Below are 21,649 nucleotides of genomic sequence, written 5' to 3' on the forward strand. Positions count from 1 at the left end.
AACACGCTTTAATGAAAGCAGATGTACAGATCCACTGTTAACCATGTTTTTTCTATATCATTTATTTCCTACATCAACAGAGAGTACACTCGCTCTATTGGAATACAAGAATATCGATAACATCGGAAACAGAATCTTTCAACCACAGTATGACAATTTTATATTCTTATCATAAACTCTCCAATCGCATACTTGCAATTGTCTTCACTAAGGGTCTGAAAGTATTTGACAATTGCATGCAAGAAGATCACGATAGCGACTACTTTTGAAAATCAATCTAACGCAATTTCGATAGCCTACCTATTGAAATGTGCAAACATGGCAATGACGTATTTCGTTATTCCAACATGATTTTTTTATGGAGCATACAATAGGAAAGTGAAATTTCCCTTGAGTTCATTTTTCGGGAACCAAAAGATGCAACCATTTTCAAGGGACTTCGTCAAGTTCGGTTGCATAAACTACTTGCAAAATGCTCAGATGACAATGTAAATCTCTCACCAAAATGGTAATGGTTATAGATTACTGCGTTTGTCTATTCCAAAATAAAAAAAACGAGCCACTATAACAGTTATTTTGATCGGTCATATTACTAAAATTTTATCTTTTAGAATATCAGGTTAATTTTTGTTGAGGAATTTGCTTACCCAGTAATAGTTGCTCATTATCATTATGAAATAGATTTCCATGTTTTCTTGAAAATATGCGAATATGTACATGTATATAAGTACTTGTATCGAAATTGACGTATTTATGTTTGTGGATCAGACGTTTTACATTCTTGGATTAAATCTATTCAGTTCTTTATCAAGGTGTAATGTGTTATGTTTCAGAAAACAGTTTGAACATTTCGTAACTAAACTGATTTTAGTTTTTGTCGTTTCTCTTAAGTATTCGTGTTTCTTTGTCTTTTCAAAACGGGTCTGATTAATATCTATATTTCTATTATTAAAGGTATGCATCAGATCTAGACGAATTGATCAACAAATCGGTAGTTAACACCATCGTCTTCGGGGCTTCAGCATCCAGGGGAAATACATCAGTCAAGACATTTGCAAGAGGAGAGAAATTCGAGTTCATCCTAAAGCACGAAAACGTAAGAAATCACCCTCCAAAAGTATATACCAGCTCGTATTCTTCGCTCATTAATTAACAAAAGTAAACTAATATTATTCCCAAATACACACTCTCATCTACCGGAAAACGTTGCACAGTGGCAGCATCGAAAAAGCAGGACAACCTCACACTTTGCATCGGTTGAACTTTTTTAGACCCTTTTTTGACCTCGATCGATTACATGTATGTGCCCCCCCCCCCCAAAAAAAAAAAAAAAACAAAAAAAAAAAAAAAAAACAAAAAACAAAAAAAACAAAAAAAAACATCAAACTCTGGCTACGTGCCTGCGTTTGCAAAGGATTTAAGAGGTTTATGTTAGATATTAGATCTGTTTTCTTTGGAAACGGACTCATCAGCATTTATCTAGATAAACGTTTACATATGTCTCTGATGAGTGGCTAGTAAGCTTAGGTGATTGGATTTTAAATTTTCATTTTCAGACAAACCTCACAGGTTCAGTGAGCTGCGCATTTTGGGACTCGACCAACAAGTAAGTAGGCTGGAGTATATCTTTGGTATCCGTCATCACACCTATGAACTTAGCAGAAAAGGGTTGATGAAAATCCTGGAGACAGACACAAACATAATTACATAATTAGTCAAACCTGTCTATAGCAACCGGCCAGGGGAAACACAAAAAGTGGTCTTTGTAAACAGGTTTCTTTAGTACATGTTTCAAGGAGAAACCATTTTCATGGGGGAAAAATGTGGTCCAAGTAGACAGGTGGTCTTTGTAGACAGGTGGTCACTAAAGCAGGTTTGACTGTATATTGAGTTTTAGCACAGTGTTCATTTTGCTCATGCAGGTGAATAAAAAGGATATCCAGCATATTCTCCATTTGAAGCTATTATTACTAGTTTTGCAGTCAACACAAAGGCTAAATAAATACGAATACCAAGGTCAATCCTTTCATCAAAGAGACGCATGAATGTCTGTCTATTCGTATTATACATGGGGTTAAATCAAAGTTTACTAAAGAACCCAGGATCAAGCGAGTTACAAGTGAGTTAGAGTTGACTCATATACGGGTTGTTTTTGGCTGGGTCCCGCCCCCCCCCCCCCCACTCATTGTTATTTAGGGTACGCATAATTATATGTTCCCTCCTTTTGAAAAAAAACCCTAAGTCCGGTGTGTAAAACGGGTTTTTGTGTACTATGAGCCGAACTTTGGTGCGTGAAAAGTACCCCTTTACCGAACATTTTGGTAACACGCATGGTATCCCTCCGATCACGGAGTGGGTGGGGGAGGCCGGGGGGGGGGGGGGGGTGGGGGCGGCGGCTGGGTAGGTGAGATATGTTTTCTGAATTTAAGAATATTGGTATAATGTAAAAATATATGTCAAGGATCAGTATAATGACAACATGTTGTCTTGTTCGTTGATATCACCGGAACAGCTGTGCTAGGCGAACAAGGCTATTCCATTTACACATGTTGTCATTTATGTAATATCACCAACACGTTGTTGTTTTTTTGTCGGTAAAAAAAATAATTTAAAAAAATTAAAAAAAATAATCAAATCAAATTTCAGGACGGAGACGCCTTCGGGCTCCTGGTCATCGAATGGCTGCGTGGTCGTCAAGAGTAATCGAACCCATACCACATGTGCCTGCGACCATCTTACTAACTTCGCCATCCTCCTCGACGTCACAGGCGTCTACCAAGAAGTAAGTGAACTTGTTGCGTTGACCATCTCATAACTAGTTTGAGTGATGGCAATGAGTGTGTGTGGGTGTGTGTGTATTGGGTTTTTACAGACGTGTATCAATCAGATAATGATATTTCGCAGTCGGTTCATAAAAGAGTTACATAGACAATGAAATGAGGTTTATTTGATTTAACACCATCTTGGAATTGTGAAGAAAATAATTGAATTAAAATGACATGAAGATCATGATAACATTTATAAAACTATCAAATTTCAATTTTAAATCTATGTACTATTATTTCATATGTTATATTTATAATGCAATGTAATCATTTATTGTTCAGCCAATGAACAAGATATACATCAATGTTGGTCATCGGATTTAAATTGTTGTTCCTCAAGAATGAATTGGTCTTTTTTTTATGCTTAAAATGAAATTAGATTTCAATATGCATCATAAAGAATGTCACTAAAATCGTGTACTAAGTTCCGAATCTCGGAACATGTTCATCTTCTTGTAACAAAACAAAGTGTGCACGGTTGACACTTTTATCTCTTTATAATCTTCTTCTAGATATCTGATGCCCATATCACAGCTCTGGAGATACTAACAATCGTAGGCTGCTCTGTGTCCATCGGTTGTCTTGCTATCTGCGTCTTCGCCTTCAGTTTCTTCAAGTAAGTCAGTTCTTTCTTCATATCAAAAGGTGCGGGGTCCGAAAACCAGCGCAGCACCATTCCTTGGGCCGTGTTGGAAAAACATTCCTTTACATTTGCTACTCTCCACCCAGGTTTAGATGGGTACCTAATATGCTTGAGCGCTAGTGATGTTGGCTTCGTGGCTCCGCTTTAACTGGGACAATCAGGTCGAAGCGGCATGAGCTCCAATGCGTGACGGTTAAGAGCGCTTAATTATTATAATATTTCAGAACTGATATTGTTGATTTGTCCGCCAATGCAGGCCTGACGTGAGACGTTAATAGTTAGCGGTCTACATACGAATATAATTAGTGTTACTTATACTTATGTACGTTCTTTTATTTGGCTACATTTTGGACAAACATCGATTTATTTTCTGATCAAACATCAAATCCACGGAAGCAACAATTTCCATGTGTCTTATACATTTTTAGAATATAAACTTTCCCCATACGTCAGTTCTTTTATTGGATTGAAATATTAATATCAAATCACAGCAAAACAACCACATATGCGTTTGGTATGTAAGCCTACATATTTGCTTTCTGGTCAAAGATTTCATTCCTCGCATTCAAAAGCATCCCTATATTCAATTTGATATAGCACCGACTGAACTAATTTTTGTATTTCTTCCTCTCCGGTTTAAAGATGGAAGCATATCAAGTTTTTAGGGCTTGTTTCTTTGTTTAAATTTACTTGAGTGATGACTCAACAACAAACTATTTATTGCATTTCAATGTTTTCTTTGCTTGCATGCTATGCTTAGCAGTACTTTCTTATTTTTCTTCCAATCTCGTGTAATCTGCTCTGGTATAATGTTAATCCTAGTATTTTTATACCCTTGCTTGCATGTAGATCACTACGGAATACCCGAACAACAATCCATCGCAATCTGTGTATCTCCCTCCTGACGGCTCAACTTCTCTTCTTAGTCGGTGTGGAGAGAACGGAGAACGCTGTGAGTATGATAAGGCATCGAAACTTATTGTGCCGTCCTCAACACAGGACACTCAGGGGCGTCGCTAAATTAATAATTTCTGTTGGCATATTACTGTTTGCACTTCGTTCAAACATAATACATTATAACTGTATACATTTGCTGACCCTTTGTTCGTGTTTGGTTGCTTGGATAATGTTCTGCTAATGTATTAGCAGTATTGATTCGATTCCCTGCTTAAAACCATTTACAATGATTTGAAATGTCTTCTCTTTGGTCATTTTAGGGACTTTTAGATTTGCGTCGACTGCTACATGTGACGCTCTTTTAAGGCACACATAGCAGCCCACGTTGTCGTCGTGCAAATCTAAAAGTCCCCGTTAGTACTGAGAAGACATCTACCCTACGTTTAAGCTTATCTGAAAAGGGAAATATGTTATTTTGGGTCTCATAATTTTTCTACAGGAATATATCTGTTTGCTCTTTACTGTATGTTTATAAAAAACAGTTTATGATTATCTTGAAGACGGCGCGTTACATTACCCCCACATTATTGTTTTGCATCCATTTAAAGCTTGAGCAGTTCGAAATATCAGTTCATCTCCTACAAATTGAATTTGTTTACACACTGTAGCCCTAATTTAATATGTAATCACGTCTTTTTTACTGCACACGTAGAAATATAGGATACTATATGATCTAAACATTTCACCTAATCATCAATTTTACTCTTTTTTTTAAAGATTGTATGCTCAGTGATTGCCGCCATCCTGCACTACACCTTTCTGTGTTCCTTTGCATGGATGGCACTGGAGGGTATTCAACTATACATCATGCTGGTACACGTGTTCTCAACCAGTAGTAAGGTGTTACCATACTACCTGGCAGGCTACGGTAAGTGCCAAGTCGGTGTAAGTTGTGATGAGTGTTAGGTGTTACCCTTTCTACGGTAAGTGCAAAGTCGGTGTAAGTTGTGATGAGTGTGAGGTGTTACCCTTTATACCTTTGCATGCTGTGGTCATCCGAGACAATTTGACAGTCAGGTCATGTTGCAGTGGAAAGGATGTGTTAGCAAGAGCATTGCCATTTTCTCCCTTCTCTTTCTTTTCCATGGGGGGGGGGGGGGGGAGGAGGAATGGGGGGGGGGGGGGGTCAACAAAGTGAATATAATGAACAATTTAATATGAATAATTAGTTGACAGTTTGACGAAATGCTACGAGTGCTGACAAATCTCTGTAAATCCGATGAATACTATTATTTTAATATAATTTACGCCTTTACTTTTTTTAGGGGAGGCGTGACCTCCTATTCTCCTACTTCTTCTACACGTTGGTAGATTTCATTCGTTTTGTTGTTGTTGTTGTTGTTGTTGTTGTTTTTTTTTTTGGGGGGGGAGCTAAAGTCCAATGTTTATTACTTGTTCAGATATTTTCTTTCTTTCATATAATTTTATATCCAGGTTTGCCCGCAATCGTGGTTGCTGTAGCAGGCGGGATAAGTAAGGGCGAAGGGTACGGACAAGAGCAATAGTAAGCAATCGATTAATTCTTCTTCTTCTTCTTCTTCTTCTTCTTCTTCTTCTTCTTCTTCTCCTTCTCCTTCATCCCCTCCTTCTTCTTCCTCCTTCTTCTTCTTCTTCTTCTTCTTCTTCTTCTTCTACTTCCTCTTTCTCTTCCTCTTCTTCTTCTTCTTCTTCTTCTTCCTCTTCTTCTTCTTCTTCTTCTTCTTCTTCTTCTTCTTCTTCTGCTTCTTCTTCTTCTTCTTCTTCTTCTTCTTCTTCTTTTTTTTCTTCTCCTTCTCCTTCTTCTTCTTCTTCTTCTTCTTCTTCTCCTTCGTCTTCTTCTTCTGCTTCTTCTCTTCCTTTCCCTGCTTCTTCTTCTTCTTCTTCTTCTGCTTCTTCTTCTTTTTCTTCTTCTTCTCCTTCTTCTTCTTCTTCTCCTTCTTCTTCTTCTTCTTCTCCTTCTTCTTCTTCTTCTTCTTTTTCTTCTCCTTCTTCTCCTTCTTCTCCTTCATCTCCTTCTTCTTCTTCTTCTTCTTCTTCTTCTTCTTCTTCTTCTCCTTCTTCTTCTTTTTCTTCTCCTTCTTCTCCTTCTTCTCCTTCATCTCCTTCTTCTCCTTCTTCTTCTTCTTCTTCTCTTCTTCCCTTCTTCTTCTTCTTCTCCTTCTTCTCCTTCTTCTTCTTCTTCTTCTTCTTTTTCTTCTCCTTCTTCTCCTTCTTCTCCTTCATCTCCTTCTTCTTCTCCTTCTTCTTCTTCTTCTTCTTCTTCTTCTTCTCCTTCTTCTCCTTCTTCTTCTTCTTCTTCTTCTTTTTCTTCTCCTTCTTCTCCTTCTTCTCCTTCATCTCCTTCTTCTTCTTCTTCTTCTTCTTCTTCTTCTTCTTCTTCTCTTCTCTTCTTCTCTTCTTCTTCTTCTTCTTCTTCTTCTTCTTCTCCTTCTCCTTCATCCCCTCCTTCTTCTCTCCTTCTTCTTCTTCTTCTTCTTCTTCTTCTACTTCCTCTTTCTCTTCCTCTTCTTCTTCTTCTTCTTCTTCTTCCTCTACTTCTTCTTCTTCTTCTTCTTCTTCTTCTTCTTCTTCTTCTTCTTCTTCTTCTGCTTCTTCTTCTTCTTCTTCTTCTTCTTCTTCTTCTTCTCCTTCTCCTTCATCCCCTCCTTCTTCTTCCTCCTTCTTCTTCTTCTTCTTCTTCTTCTTCTTCTACTTCCTCTTTCTCTTCCTCTTCTTCTTCTTCTTCTTCTTCTTCTTCTTCTTCTTCTTCTTCTTCTTCTTCTTCTTCTTCTTCTTCTTCTTCTTCTTCTTCTTCTTCTTCTTCTTCTTCTTTTTTTTCTTCTCCTTCTCCTTCTTCTTCTTCTTCTTCTTCTTCTTCTTCTCCTTCGTCTTCTTCTTCTGCTTCTTCTCTTCCTTTCCTGCTTCTTCTTCTTCTTCTTCTTCTGCTTCTTCTTCTTTTTCTTCTTCTTCTCCTTCTTCTTCTTCTTCTCCTTCTTCTTCTTCTTCTTCTTCTCCTTCTTCTTCTTCTTCTTCTTTTTCTTCTCCTTCTTCTCCTTCTTCTCCTTCATCTCCTTCTTCTTCTTCTTCTTCTTCTTCTTCTTCTCCTTCTTCTTCTTTTTCTTCTCCTTCTTCTCCTTCTTCTCCTTCATCTCCTTCTTCTCCTTCTTCTTCTTCTTCTTCTTCTTCTTCTTCTTCTCCTTCTTCTTCTTCTTCTTCTTCTTCTCCTTCTTCTCCTTCTTCTTCTTCTTCTTCTTCTTTTTTTCTTCTCCTTCTTCTCCTTCTTCTCCTTCATCTCCTTCTTCTTCTCCTTCTTCTTCTTCTTCTTCTTCTTCTTCTTCTTCTCCTTCTTCTCCTTCTTCTTCTTCTTCTTCTTCTTTTTCTTCTCCTTCTTCTCCTTCTTCTCCTTCATCTCCTTTTTCTCTTCTTCTTCTTCTTCTTCTTCTTCTTTCTTCTTCTTCTTCTTCTTCTCCTTCTTCTTCTTCTTCTTCTTCTTCTTCTTCTTCTTCTTCTTCTTCTTCTACTACTGTTAATCTTCAAAGGGCTATCTCAACAATATTGTATTTTATTTACCAATCAAGTATATCGATTTATCTACCACTAGTTGCTGGCTGTCTACCGATCGTGGATTCATCTGGAGCTTTGCTGGACCTGTCGCTTTCATCATCTTGGTAAGGAATGGATTTCAAATTCTTTTCATTAAAAATTAAGTGACATTTAATCATTTAATTTATGTATAAGAAATTAGTCAATCATTGCCAACAGTTGTTTCGAAAATAAAGAACCCTGTGGAACGTGAAAAAAAAAAAATCATTGCCACTATTGAAATCATTTGATCGTAATATTGAATAGTATCATTTCAAAATCTTGAAATTAAAAAAAAATGATGAGACAAAAATTAATAGGATTAAGTTGAGAAATTCTCCTTTCATTTAGATGTTTACAATTTGTATGTGTACAACTGCCATGGTCGTACAGATGCATGGTGAATATTTGCTATACCAATCAAATAAAATAAAAAGGAATCATGATAATATTAGCGATGACATGAGATTATCTTTTGTTCAAAAAGAGGTTTTCGAAGTGGGTGTACATGTACATGACTGACTGGTATCACAGTATATTTATTTTTCTTTTCCAGGTGAATTTCGTGTTCTTGGTAGTGTCTATCCGTATCGCCTACTCTGGCCGTGCTGCAGTCAGCAAGGACGCCACCAACTCACAGAATATCAAGTAATTTGAAATAAAGAGTTCATTTCAAAAATTGGGTTAAAGTGTGGTACGGTATGTCAATGAAACAGCTCCCGTAAGATTTTTGTTCCAAAGTTGATTTTTTTTTTTTTTTTTTTTTTTTTTTTTTGCCTTTTTGGATTCATTGGGGTCCAAGCTATCAGAAATTGGTGGGGTTCAAATTTTCCCGAAGACACCAAATTTCCCTATTGCGCGTTATATATGCCATTTTGGCGCCCAATATGGACCTCCCAGGAAATGAAGGAGGGGTCTGACAATTTGAACCCTGTCATTTTGGGGCAATTGGGACCCTTTTGAAGCCAAAACAGCAAAAAAAAAAAAAAAAAAATCAACTTTGGCAAAAAAATCCTACGGGATTACATACCATACCGCACTATTAGGGTTAGGATTAGGGTGAGGGTTAGTGTCAGGGTTAGGGCTGCATACCACGGTGCTTCTGTGTTTGTTTCGTTTTTCGTTTATGTACATCGGGGGTAGGGTACCTTGAAATGCTAGAGCGCCGCAATGGCAGCACAGCTAAAGCCGGGGTAATAATCTCCAAGTTTGGAAGCGCTTAGTGATTCTAATAAGCGCTATATAAAAACTGAGTATTATTATTGTTATTAAAATGTATTACGGGCAACAACAATAACATTAACAAAAATGTCCTGATATGGACTATCACATGATAGTTAGCAAAATGGAGGTTCAGTTTTTCTTACAAGCAAGATTCAATAATAACGACAAAACAAAAGTAACAATGAATAACACAACATAATCATTACTGTACAGTAATGATAATTATTTGTTCGATGTGTCGATAATGCTGAACAATTCAAACGGATGATAATATAAACGTTTCCAATGCTGTTAAATGGATCGAATTGCAATTTCCAAAATTGTTATGAATTAGACATTGAATGGGTTAAGTTTCACTGCTATATATACTTGTGTTTGATTGTCCTCATCACAAAATCTATCATTGTTGATTGTGGTAGTCATTAGATTAATTGTGAGATCAAGTCAGTTAAATCATTAGTCTTATCAAGACCCTGTTTCATAAAACTTGTTATCAATAACAAAATATGCTTAAATCCTATGGCAAATTAGCTCTCTACCAATCAGCTGGCATGATTACGGTAGCTTATAACAGTTAAAGTAACTTGTTATTGAGAACAAGTTTTATGAAACAGGACCCAGATTGATATGATGATTATGAACCAAGTGAGTTGCATTGATGTAATGCTGTAAATGATTTGTCTGTATTTGCAGGATATGGATCAAGGGGGCAGTGACTTTGACCTTCCTCCTTGGAAGCACATGGGGTGTAGGGTTCTTCTTTTTGAGCGGGGCATCTATACCCATGGCCTACGCCTTCGTCGTACTCAATTCCTTACAGGTGAGGACACGCCCTTAGGTTACGATGTCAAATGTGTGCATGTAAAACATCATCTGTATACCAGGCCCCGTATTCAATTCCATACTGAAGTACTAAATTTAAACTTTTTACTTAGTATTTGGCTTAAGTAAATTACTTAGACAAAATTGAGATTCAATTAATTTTCAAGTATTTTACTAAAGTAAAGTATGATTTTGTCTTAGTAAATGACTTAAGTATTTCACTTAAGGTTGGTATTCAAATCTCTTTCGTGAAATGATGCCCAGCAGCCCAGGACCCTGTCTTATAAACAGTTGCGATTAATCGTAACTTATTTGCGATTGATATCAATCGCAACTATGAACATAAGAGATAGGAGAATGTAAACTTGCGATTGATTGGAGGACTTGCGACGGATTCGAATCAATCGCAACTCTTTATAAGACGGGGCCCAGGGCATCATTTCGCGAGACCGTCGTAAACCAGGCGCGGATCCAGGATTTCTTGGGGGGGGGGCCAAATTTGAAATTATGCGAGCCAAATATTGGTACGTTATGGTGACCAACAGTGACGTAATGCGGGGGGGGGGGGTCGGTGCAGGGGGGGGCGAGTTTCCCCCTCCCAGGCTTTGACGTTTCATTATATTATTAGAGAAAGAAGACGATTCGTTGTACCGTTCTCGAAAATAAATCTCGTCTGAATTTAGATTTTCTCCTCCCGCGCTAAGCGCGGAAAATTTTACGATTTATTAAATTATTAGAGAAAGAAGACGATTCGTTGTACAATTCTCGACTCTTAATCCTTGTCTAAATTCAGTCCCACCCCCTCCCCCTCCTGCGTGAAGCGCGGAAGCATTGACGTTTTATTAAACTATTAAAGAAAGAAGACGATTCGTTGTACCGTTCTCGAAAATAATTCTCGTCTGAATTTAGTTTTTCCCCTCCCGCGCTAAGCGCGGAAAATTTTACGATTTATTAAATTATTAGAGAAAGAAGACGATTCGTTGTACAGTTCTCGACTCTTAATCCTTGTCTAAATTTAGTCCCCCCCCCCCCCTCCTCCTCCTCCTGCGCGAAGCGCGGAAGCTTTGACGTTTTATTAAACTATTAAAAAGAGAAGACGATTCGTTGTACCGTTCTCGACCCTTTATTCACGTCTGATTTCAGTTCCCCCCCCCCCTCCCGCGCAAAGCGCGGAAGCTTTTACGTTTCATTAAATCATTAGAGAAAGAAAACGATTCGTTGTACAGTTCTCGACTCTTAATCCTTGTCTAAATTCAGTTCCTCCCTTCCCCCTCCTGCGCGAAGCGCGGAAGCTTTGACGTTTTATTAAACTATTAAAGAAAGAAGACGATTCGTTGTACCGTTCTCGACCCTTTATCCTCGTCTGATTTCATTTCCCCCCCCCCCCTCCCGCGCAAAGCGCGGAAGCTTTTACGTTTCTTTAAATCATTAGAGAAAGAAAACGATTCGTTGTACAGTTCTTGACTCTTAATGCTTGTCTAAATTCAGTTCCTCCCTTCCCCCTCCTGCGCGAAGCGCGGAAGCTTTGACGTTTTATTAAACTATTAAAGAAAGAAGACGATTCGTTGTACCGTTCTCGACCCTTTATCCTCGTCTGATTTCAGTCCCCCCCCTCAAGCTTTGACGTTTCATTCAATCATTAAAGAAGAAAACGATTCGTTGTATAGTTCTCGACTCTTAATCCTTGTCTAAATTCAGTTCCTCCCCCTCCCCCTCCTGCGCGAAGCGCGGAAGCTTCTACGTTTCATTAAATCATTAGAGAAAGAAGACGATTCGTTGTACAGTTCTCGACTCTTAATCCTCGTCTGAATTCAGTTTCCCCCCTCCCGCGCGAGGCGCGGAAGCTTTTAATCTTCATTTAATCATTAAAGAAGAAGACGATTCATTGTACCGTTCTCGAAAATAATCCTCATCGGAATTTAGTTCCTCCTCCATCCCGCGCGAAGCGCATAAGCTTTACGTTTCATTAAATAATTAAAGATTCGTATTACCGTTCTCGCCTCTGAATCCTCGTCTCAATTCATACCCCCCCCCCCCTCCTCCCCTCCTGCGCGAGGCTTTGACGTTTTATTATTAGAGAAAGAAAACGATGCGTTGTACCGTTCTCTATACTCTTAATCCTTGTCTGAATTTCAAAGATGTTCTTTGTCTGCTCCTTTTTCTTCCTACGTCCTCTTTCGATTGGGGGGACCGCCACCCCCCCCCCCCCCCCCCCTGGCTACGCGCCTGCAGTCAGATAAACACATCTTGATACCTTGTCCGACCCCGCAAGCTCAGGGGTTTAAGGCAATAAATTACGGTCAGATAAGCATTCAGGGGCCCGCCTTAGGGTCCCTGGTGGGGTCGAGGCGGCGGAGCCGGCCCCGGAAGCTCAGGGGTTTTAGGCGTTTAATTAAGGTCAGATGAGCATATTTTTGTGTATACCTTATTATTTTGTGACACTGGCAAGTCACTATTTGGCGTGGGGTCCAGGGGGCGGAGCCCCCCTAAAATCAAAGGTTTTAGGCATTAAATTACCGTCAGATGATCATCTAAGGGCCCGCCGTAGGGCCCTAGATGGAATCCAGGGGGTAAAGCCCCCGGAAGCTAAGGGGTTTTAGGCATTTAATCACGGTCAGATGAGCATATTTTTGTGTATACCTTATTATTTTGTGACACTGGCAAGTCACTATTTGGCGTGGGGTCCAGGGGGCGGAGCCCCCAAAAATCAAAGGTTTTAGGCATTAAATTACCGTCAGATGATCAACTAAGGGCCCGCCGTAGGGCCCTAGATGGAATCCAGGGGGTAAAGCCCCCGGAAGCTAAGGGGTTTTAGGCATTTAATCACGGTCAGATGAGCATATTTTGATGCCTCGAGGCTCTCGATCTCGTACCTCGGGCCCTGACATGTAGGAATCTCAAGAATCATATTTTTTGCCTGGTTGTAAATTTAGGAATTTTGTTATTTTCCAACAAACACATACAAACGTATAATTTACTAAAAAGTGAGGAAAAATTTCGGAAATTATGTCATTTCAGCATTATTTGTAATACACCGTTGTGGAATCAGAAATAAACCACGTTTGAATTTGATTTCCCCCAAGCCCCCCCCCCCCTCTATCAGTACGCCAGTATCTCCTCTTTTTTTATTTCCCTTTCCTTCCTTCTCTCTTATTTTTTTTTGATGGGGGGGGGGGGGGGGTTAACAGCCTGGGAGGCAAGGCTCTTTCGCCCCCCCCCCCCCGATCTCCTTCTTCTCCCTTTACTTTTATTCTTCCTCTTCTTTCTTTTCCTTTTTCTCCCTTTTCCCTTTCTCCCTTCTTTCCCTTCTTCTCTCTTTTTTTTTTTTTTTTTGGCGGGGGGGGGGGGCCAAGGCCCGCTCGGCCCCCCCCCCCCTGGATCCGCGCCTGCGTAAACTGTACAATTTCGGCTACCCCGAATGATAATGTTATGGTATTTTTTTATTTGTTCTAAAACTTGACGTCTGTGATGACTTTAAACGTGATTATTAAGTCGAATTTATTAAACATCAAGTTAGACCAGCCATAGTTCATATTAGTTCCTTGGGCTAAATATACACTCGGGTTAAATAAAGCTTAAGAACAGTCTCGAGTTTGATTTGATAGAATAAGGCCTTAAGGCACTCTATCAAAACAAGTATACACTCTGAAATATGGATTGGGTCCCATTACAATATCCAAATCACGTCTCATAGTATTTAAAAAATAAAAAAACAATATGGAAATGTGATTTAAAATCATATCAATGTAGGGACATCGTTTTGTTTAAAAAGGTCACTTTGCACTGTAAAATAGGAGTTTCATCGCACTATTAAAATCCTTAAATTGTGCACTGTTGCTATTGGAATCATTTTCAAGTTGAGAGATAAAACTGCTCAGGTCTACCTTTGATATGAATCGTCTATCTCCTTGATGTTTTTAAGAGACTGAACTTCGACCTCTTATAATTATTATATGATATTTTTTTCTCTCTTTTTCTCAGGGAATGTTCATCTTCATCTATCACTGTTTGGGTAACGACCGAATCAAGAAGGAGATGGCCAAGTTTCTACTTCGTCAGCCATGCCTGCCTGATTGTCTAAGGGTCAGACTCGAAGTTGTCGCTCGCGTCGGTAGCAATGTGTACAGCTTAACTCAAAGCTCAACAGTATCGGTAAGATAAAGACTGGACAACACTTTTCAAATCATTCCTCACCAAACTATCTTATTTCCCCTCTTATAATCCATTTTACTTTCATACAAAATACTCTTCGTGGGAACTTCAGTTATTCCCCTTGGTAATGCTGATGGCATTATTTTGTACAACCTTACAGAACTCCACATTAAATTGGATTCATGAAAAGATTTTCCTATTTTTCGCCGGGACATAATTTTGTGGAGAAAGAGCGGCAGGAGGGAGGGGGTCGATCCACAACTTTTGATAAACACAATACGTTATTCAATCGGAAATAGAAAATATTTATTTATTTATTATCAATGTCGGTTAGTGTAATAAATTGGTATTTTCCGGCCCGTTTAAACTTGGATGGCCGGAAGCTGCATATGGGTGCTTTGAAAAAAAAATATGTTTGAAATCTTATATATTTATGTTTTCTATCAAAGACGGTGTTTTTCTCCAAAGGGCTTACTCCTGTCTGTAAGTGTTGTGGACTTCAATCTTTGTTCCCACTGAAATAAGTTCAAATCACAGACGACACAGAAACGAGACAAACTTTCGATCTGTTTCCTTCGGGTTTTATCGTCTCATTTCCCTACAATTTTAAACATACGTTTTATCCATTATTTTTTTCTTCCTCTTTTCTTTTCTTTAACCCATCTATTTTTACAGACCAACAAGAAACCTGACAGTAAGTATTCTACGACTCATGTTCTATTCATAATGATTAAAGGACACAAACAAATAATACAAAATGAAGCTCTCCATTATAATTCTGCCAATCATTTACGAGTCACTACAACCTGTCAAAAAATGTATATGATAAATATACATATCTATATTGTTATAGGATTTGTGTTATTGTATGGTCTTTACAGTATTAATCTTGGGTTGGTGCAGACTTATATAAATTATCATTTATTCACTATTATTTAATTTGAAATAAACAGATTAATAGATTATAACTAAAAAAATGAAAACACGACAACTTAAAAAGGGCATCCTCTGATCACCTGCCTTGCTGCTCAAAGACTATCATGAATAATCATTGAGGTGGTCAAATCTAATATTTTTTATATCTTTTATATTTTGTTTGCATTACAAGAGTAAAAGGAAGTTTCAGATAGTCAATGAAGTAGCGTGAATACACATGCCATGGATGGGACACGGCATGGTAGGGGATGATAATAATAATTTTGTTTAACCAGGGAGGCCCCATTAGCATCAGTCCTGTTCTTCCTAAGGGCCAGGCGCGGATCTAGGGGAACCGAGCGGGCCTTGGCCCCCCCCCCCCCCCTGACCCTCCCCCCCCCCAAAAAAAAAAAAAAAAACGGATATAAAGGGGGGGGGGGTAATAAATACAAAATATCGGCCGGCGCGATTTTTCAAATTTTCGGGGTCAAAATAGAAAAAAAATAAGTGCTCACTATAGGTAGAGCAGTGGTCTCGTAATCTGATGACCCGGGTTCGAAGTGCTCTATGGTAAGGGATTAATCCTCAATACCAGGTCCGTCGGAGAGGAGCTAAAGCCTTTGGTCCGCTGGTTGCTTTCTTAGCAGTCAGGTATTAATAAACACCACTACCACCACCACTAGATTCCTTGAAAGTGTTTGCAAACGTGCCATACTAATACCTCCGCAATATTTTGTTTTGCAGCTGTTGCTCTTTCAGAGAAGAAGAAAGACGTGGTTCATCCCGTGGTCTGTGTACAGGACGTCGATGAGGATGATGGCAAGCCCAGGTCCTGGCTCTACAACCGTAATGGAGCCGAGGAGACCAAGGTGATTCCTCCCTCCGACTACCCTGAACCAGACTACTATTAAGTCTACAGCGGAATAATTATATCCAAATCATAAGACCCGCTTTTAAACTGTCCAGACTCAAGACTTACCTTTTCCTTACGTTTACCTTTCCTGACAAGTGACGATTCTAAAATCAGACTGCTGTGAACTCTTCAGATAAAGTGGTTATCCTGTCGTTGACTATCCCTCGAGCAGGACTATTGACCGCTCTTCAACTCAGTCACTAGTACTGACTGCCCTGAATGAGATTGTTTCAGATTTGTACATAGACCAAGATTATCCCTGTAGCTGACTATAATTTATAGCCGATCGGACTTTGTTTAATTCGACGGTGGAAGAGGCCAGGGATTATCCCTGCCGCTGACTATCTTGAACCAGATTATTACGCTTTCTGAAAATGTAAAGATACCAAATTTATTCGTGTTACTGAACCCACGAAGGGACTACATACCGCTGAATAGATCTTAGTGATCAGAGCCGCTGACTACCAACTCTTTAGCTGAAGAGATTGTGGATATCCTTGCAACTGACTACCCTGAAACAGACTATTGCTGAGTCTGCGGAGAATATAGCCGACTACTCTGAACCGGACAATAACCAGTTCGTCACAGAACAGAGTTATCCCTTCGACTGACTTTTCGGAATCTGATTGCTACTGATTCTTCATGACTATAAGTTTATCCCTATAGCTAAGTGACTACCCCGGATAGGACTAGTACCAGTTCTCTATTCGACGAGACAGAGCCACCCCTGAGCCTGACTACTCCGAATCAACTGCTACCATGCCCGTCTTTAAAGAGCAAGGTCATTCCTACTACCCCTGACCAGACTACTACCACTACTACCAAGATACCTTTGCTTGTAGTGATGCCCTGACTATGCCGAATTGTCTAGGTATAGGGGTGTATGATTTAGGCGAAGAAGCCAAAAGTATTCCAGTGGCTGATTTACATCGAGCCGGGACTACTCAAAATCAGTTTAGCCGCAAAGACCAAGGTTAATTTTGTTTACTATCCCAAGATGGACTACTACCGATTCTACAAAAGACCAAGTACATGCGACTGACTGTGCCTACTTCGAGCCAGACTTTGACTGAAATTAGAGCTGAACAAACGTAATTGAACTATTACAATACCCAGAGAAGTTACATGTGCAGACCTATAGATTGATGTCATCAAAAACCTCGGGGTAAAATTTGATTTATACGAAAGGGTAGACAGTACCGGGATGCTTTTAAATGTTCGCAACAATGTGCAATTTTGTGATAATTATCGTTCTGTTTATGATATGAGAACGGTTATATCTAACATCATGGCGAAAATTTTGCAAAGAAAGTACACAACAACTGTCACTGTCTAAGATATTGTTTATTGGCTTTGACCAGAAAGGGACACACTTTTTTTAAAACAAAGCAATTTAAAGAGGTGATGTGATTTTTGAAGAACAATGTTGTGTATACTTGCAATACTATTGTAACATGTATAATTGGAATATTAGGCAGCAAACGCAGTACTTTGGAAGCAATATGGTTAACTTATTGATAAGAAAGTAAAATTCGGGGAGGTTGCGTTTTTTTATCTTTGTTTTCAATGTTTGCAGTGATAAAAAGCAGATTCGTGTGATTTTTTTTAAAAATTCATTTAGTTTGTGTACATATCCTCCTGTATATCGACCTTCTGTGATATATGACTATGACCAGCTCCCAACCTATAACTATGGGACTGTGATTTTATTTTCGTCTCGTGTGAATTGAATATATATAGAGAATTTGTTTGATATTTTTATATTGCAAGTTGACAAGCAAAATAAACATACATCATATGATCAAGATGCATGGCAATATTTTAAGCATCTCTTTTGTATATTGGAAGTCAATTGCAACCATATTTGCAAAACCTTTATGTTAGCAATATTGTTGGTACATCAATTTATTGATTTATGAAATAATGTTACATGAAATGAAATGAGGGTTACACGCTAGAAATATGAATGCTTTGTAAATTTAGTATTTCCTTTCATCATTTTGGCTTAAATCTGTGATAGAATTTGCTTGCATTTGCTGTGGAAAGTCAATTTTTTTCACTAATCACCTTTTGAAATAATTTAGTGACATTCCTTGTGTATGTACATATGTCACTTAGGCCACCGTTTAGTGCTTTGTAAAAAGTAGAATTTTTAAAATTACAACTAACTCCAAAAGTAAGTTTATATAGCAATGTAAGTAAATATCATGTATAGCTTTATCGATTGTAAATACAATTTTGATCATTCCAGTTATAAACGTACGTGTTGATATTTTTGTGGCAGGAAATTGTCTCTAATGTCAATTTATTCTGGTCCATGTGCCAACCTTTTGATTAAATGATGTATTGCAATAAATGCGAGGCAGTTTATTGAATGGATAGAGAGTGCGAAATAGAAAGAAAATATTGAGACAGATGTAATAAGCGTGCCAAGTGAGAAATATTGTGGATCATATAGGATAAAACTAGGAGTAAGAAAAGGGGGATAGATATTGACCGAAGCGAACAAAAAGTTGCAAGCATTAATTGGTTTATTTCACAAGAAACAACATCGCAAATACTTTGGAGATATCAACTTAGGGGCAATTTCAATATTCTATTGTTTTTTTCCACGGAAACCATGTTCGGATGACGTAATAATGTGATCGTAATCATTCGCACACGGCTGTTGAATTTGGCTTAGGTTGAATTTGGGAAAGTGTTTTGCGATCGGGTTCAGAATAAGGACACCTTTTTTTAACAATGTAAATGTGGTTTCCTCAGCGATATATATTTCCTTTTATAAAGTTAATAGAGACCGTTATTGCGTGCATGATGTTGCATAATTATCAATGCATGTTTTGAGTGATAATGTTGCTATACTTTATTGACTGATTGAAAGAATTGAAACAATGTTTATATAGATTTCTGTTATCAAAATAATCGTTTAATGACTCTGTATGGGATTTGTATACCTGAACATTTTTATATAATGTGCTGTTTGAGAGGGGGGTCATTTTCAACCATCTAGGAAGCATCTTGGTTGCATAGCAATCCATTGCGCATACTCACTTCATCACAGAAAGAATTGCACAATCATAAATGATTTAAATATGTGAATTTATGATGTTTTGTGGCCAAATGTACAGTACTCCGTACCAGTACTCCAACACCAAAACATAAATGAAAAGAAAATACCATGTCCCTGAATGCATTTCATCTGTAAAGAATTGGCTTCAACGTTGAGAGTTGGCATGCGGTTATGTGATCTAATTGAAAGTTTGACATTGAAGGAAACGTGTTTTTTTTTCTCCACATTTTTTGTTTAAAAATTCAATTTTGGAAAGCGTGAGATAAGAAAAGAGAGAACAAATTTATTTTCTGATGAAGATTGTTATGCATATATTTGATAATGTCTTTGAAAAGAATTGAAATAGTTGATTTAATTCATTTTAATTATAAAGAAGTGCGTGCCACATGTATATAGCTGTATGCGACTCATCAAAGTCTTTCTAATATTTGTAATATACTTTTGACTCTAAGTATTTTGATTGTGTTATAACCGCCTTCGAGATCATTGGGATGAGACGCTATACGATTTGCCCTCATTTTAAGAATGTCCAATTATTTTTTAAAGTGGTTTATTTAAGATAAGTTCAGTCGCATTTCGACGGTATAACTTCTATAAATTATTTTTCAAATTCGCCTTCATTATGAGAATATCCTTGTTGGTTTGATAATGGCTTTAAGGCCAAATAAAAACAATATTTTACTTTGTCGTTCCTTCCTCCTTCCTCGATTCAATTTTTTTGTTTTGTTATTATAATTTTGTTCTGGAATTAAATGAATACTAATCTGAAAACATCTTGGCAATATAATGCAGTTTTACGTTGTTTTTAGCATCTTTGGTGCACTTGCTATGAGATTTGAATTGACAAATAATTTTCTTTGTATAATTACATGGATTTGCCTCCTCTTCATTTTGGAAAAAAATGTCGACGAAAAACTAGAAATCAATTTAAATTGGCCTTATTTGAGGATGAAATTTAGTCGAGAAGGTGTGGAATCTTTGTTTCGATTCCTGTCAAACAGGAAAGTCTGACTTCTGACAAGTCGAAGAGTTCATATCGGTCACCGAGAACATGGAGACCAGTCTTCTTTGCTTCGAACCTCGTCACATTTGATTTATAATGTAGAAACATTTCGCTACTATATTCTGCCAAATTATCATATTTTCAATTGTGGAAATTCATCTGTTTTCAAATCACAATCGTGCAGGCCTCATGGCTAAACAATCCAAATTATTTCAAAAATACTAAACAATCAGTTAAAAGGCAGATAATTGAATTACTTGTAATCGAATTGCTTGTGAAGTCATTTCAAACATATTTAAGACATGATTGTGTTTCTTTCAGAGAAATTTAATGTTTCAAAATTTGCCTTAGATTTAAATAAAGCTAAAATGAATAGTCGACCTCAAATACTTGTTTGATGCTTTTGTTATTTGCAGGCTTACAGTCTAATAGTAATAATTTATTTACATGAAAAAGACAGATAAAGAGATAGGAACACAGAATGTGAGGTGAGGAAGAAGAGGGAAATTGAAGAAAGGGCGAGAGAGAGAGAGAGAGAGAGAGAGGGACGAGAAAGGAGAGACGGGAGAAGAGAGAGAGAGAGAGAGAGAGATACAGACAGATAGACAGGAAGTGTAAGTCAGGAGAGAGAGAGAGGGGAGAGAGAGGGGTGAGAAAGGGGAGAGGAGAGGAAAGAGAGAGGGAGACATACATAGAGATACATAGAGCGTGTAAATCACTGAAAAGGAGAGTGATAGAAAAAGAGAGGGAAAGAGAGAAATAGTAATGATAATGATAATAAAAACGTTATAAAACGCTTACCCCCGAAGTATCAGAGCGATATAAAAAATTTAAATAAACATGCATCGGCCGGGAATCGAACCCGGGTCACCCGCGTGGCAGGCGAGAATTCTACCACTGAACCACCGATGCTTCACGAAAGAGAGAGGGAGAGTCCACTTGTCTTTTTTTTTTTAAATTGTTTTATTTATTGATGTAAACATCTATGATATTAAAGAGAGACGGTGAAAAGTGCCTTTGAGCGGATCTAGAGTTCTTAGCGATGTTTAAAAAAAAATGAAATGTAAATAATAAGTATTGAAGAATATTGAGAGATCAATGGGGCACGTTCCCCGCCCCACAACACCCCTCCGCCCGCCAGCCCCTTTCGATCTGCCACTGATGTTTTGGCAAATAGCGGTGAACATAATAATGTGATTATAATCTTGTAATCACAATGTTAAGGGAAATGTTTCGTTGATACAAATTACAAAATCCTCTTAATTATATTGAAGTTCTGCTTGGTACATGTGAAACATTCATTTTAAGATTGTATTCAACGTTTGATAAGTTTTTTTAAAAAAAATCGCACCCCCCCCCCCCCTACAACAAAAAGGGAGATTAAAAGTTAGCTCGTCACAAATGACGTCACCGAGAGTTGGGAAACCACATTTAGTTTAATCATTGAAATTCAATACATAACTGTCTCCCTTATATTTCCTGTGGCCCAACCCGCTGCAATAATTTTCTTCAATTTAAGAAAATTGTATTTCATGGTGAACCAGAATACAAGAATTGCTCCATTGCATTTGGAAAGGTCAGACGA

General features: G+C 38.0%; 1 protein-coding gene and 1 non-coding gene across 2 annotated transcripts; one reads left to right on the forward strand and one right to left on the reverse strand.

Annotated features, from left to right (window-relative positions):
* The first annotated feature begins 43 nt into the window (after positions 1-43).
* On the forward strand, positions 44-16,102 carry LOC115928485 (adhesion G protein-coupled receptor L3-like). Its single transcript, XM_030995718.1, has 14 exons — positions 44-147; positions 955-1,096; positions 1,557-1,606; positions 2,647-2,782; positions 3,338-3,441; positions 4,318-4,420; positions 5,143-5,293; positions 5,860-5,929; positions 7,985-8,051; positions 8,522-8,613; positions 9,883-10,009; positions 13,993-14,163; positions 14,839-14,857; positions 15,823-16,102. The coding sequence occupies exons 1-14, from the start codon at positions 44-46 to the stop codon at positions 15,987-15,989; spliced, it is 1,503 nt and encodes a 500-aa protein (XP_030851578.1). The 3' UTR covers positions 15,990-16,102.
* Positions 16,103-20,905: 4,803 nt separating this feature from the next.
* TRNAG-GCC lies at positions 20,906-20,976 on the reverse strand. The gene has a single exon. It is a non-coding gene; the product is annotated as a tRNA-Gly (tRNA).
* Between the last annotated feature and the right edge of the window lie 673 nt (positions 20,977-21,649).

The sequence above is a fragment of the Strongylocentrotus purpuratus genome, unplaced genomic scaffold (genome assembly GCF_000002235.5).
Source record: "Strongylocentrotus purpuratus isolate Spur 01 unplaced genomic scaffold, Spur_5.0 spur5_scaffold_3, whole genome shotgun sequence".
In the NCBI taxonomy this organism is placed as follows: Eukaryota; Metazoa; Echinodermata; class Echinoidea; order Camarodonta; family Strongylocentrotidae; genus Strongylocentrotus; species Strongylocentrotus purpuratus.

What these genes read in the sequence shown, in the direction of transcription:
- LOC115928485 (XM_030995718.1), top strand. Translation starts at nt 44, where the DNA reads ATGTTTTTTCTATATCATTTATTTCCTACATCAACAGAGAGTACACTC. An exon ending in TTTTGGGACTCGACCAACAA is followed by an intron (nt 1,607 to 2,646) that starts GTAAGTAGGCTG and finishes ATCAAATTTCAG; the next exon opens with GACGGAGACGCCTTCGGGCT. An exon ending in TCACAGGCGTCTACCAAGAA is followed by an intron (nt 2,783 to 3,337) that starts GTAAGTGAACTT and finishes ATCTTCTTCTAG; the next exon opens with ATATCTGATGCCCATATCAC.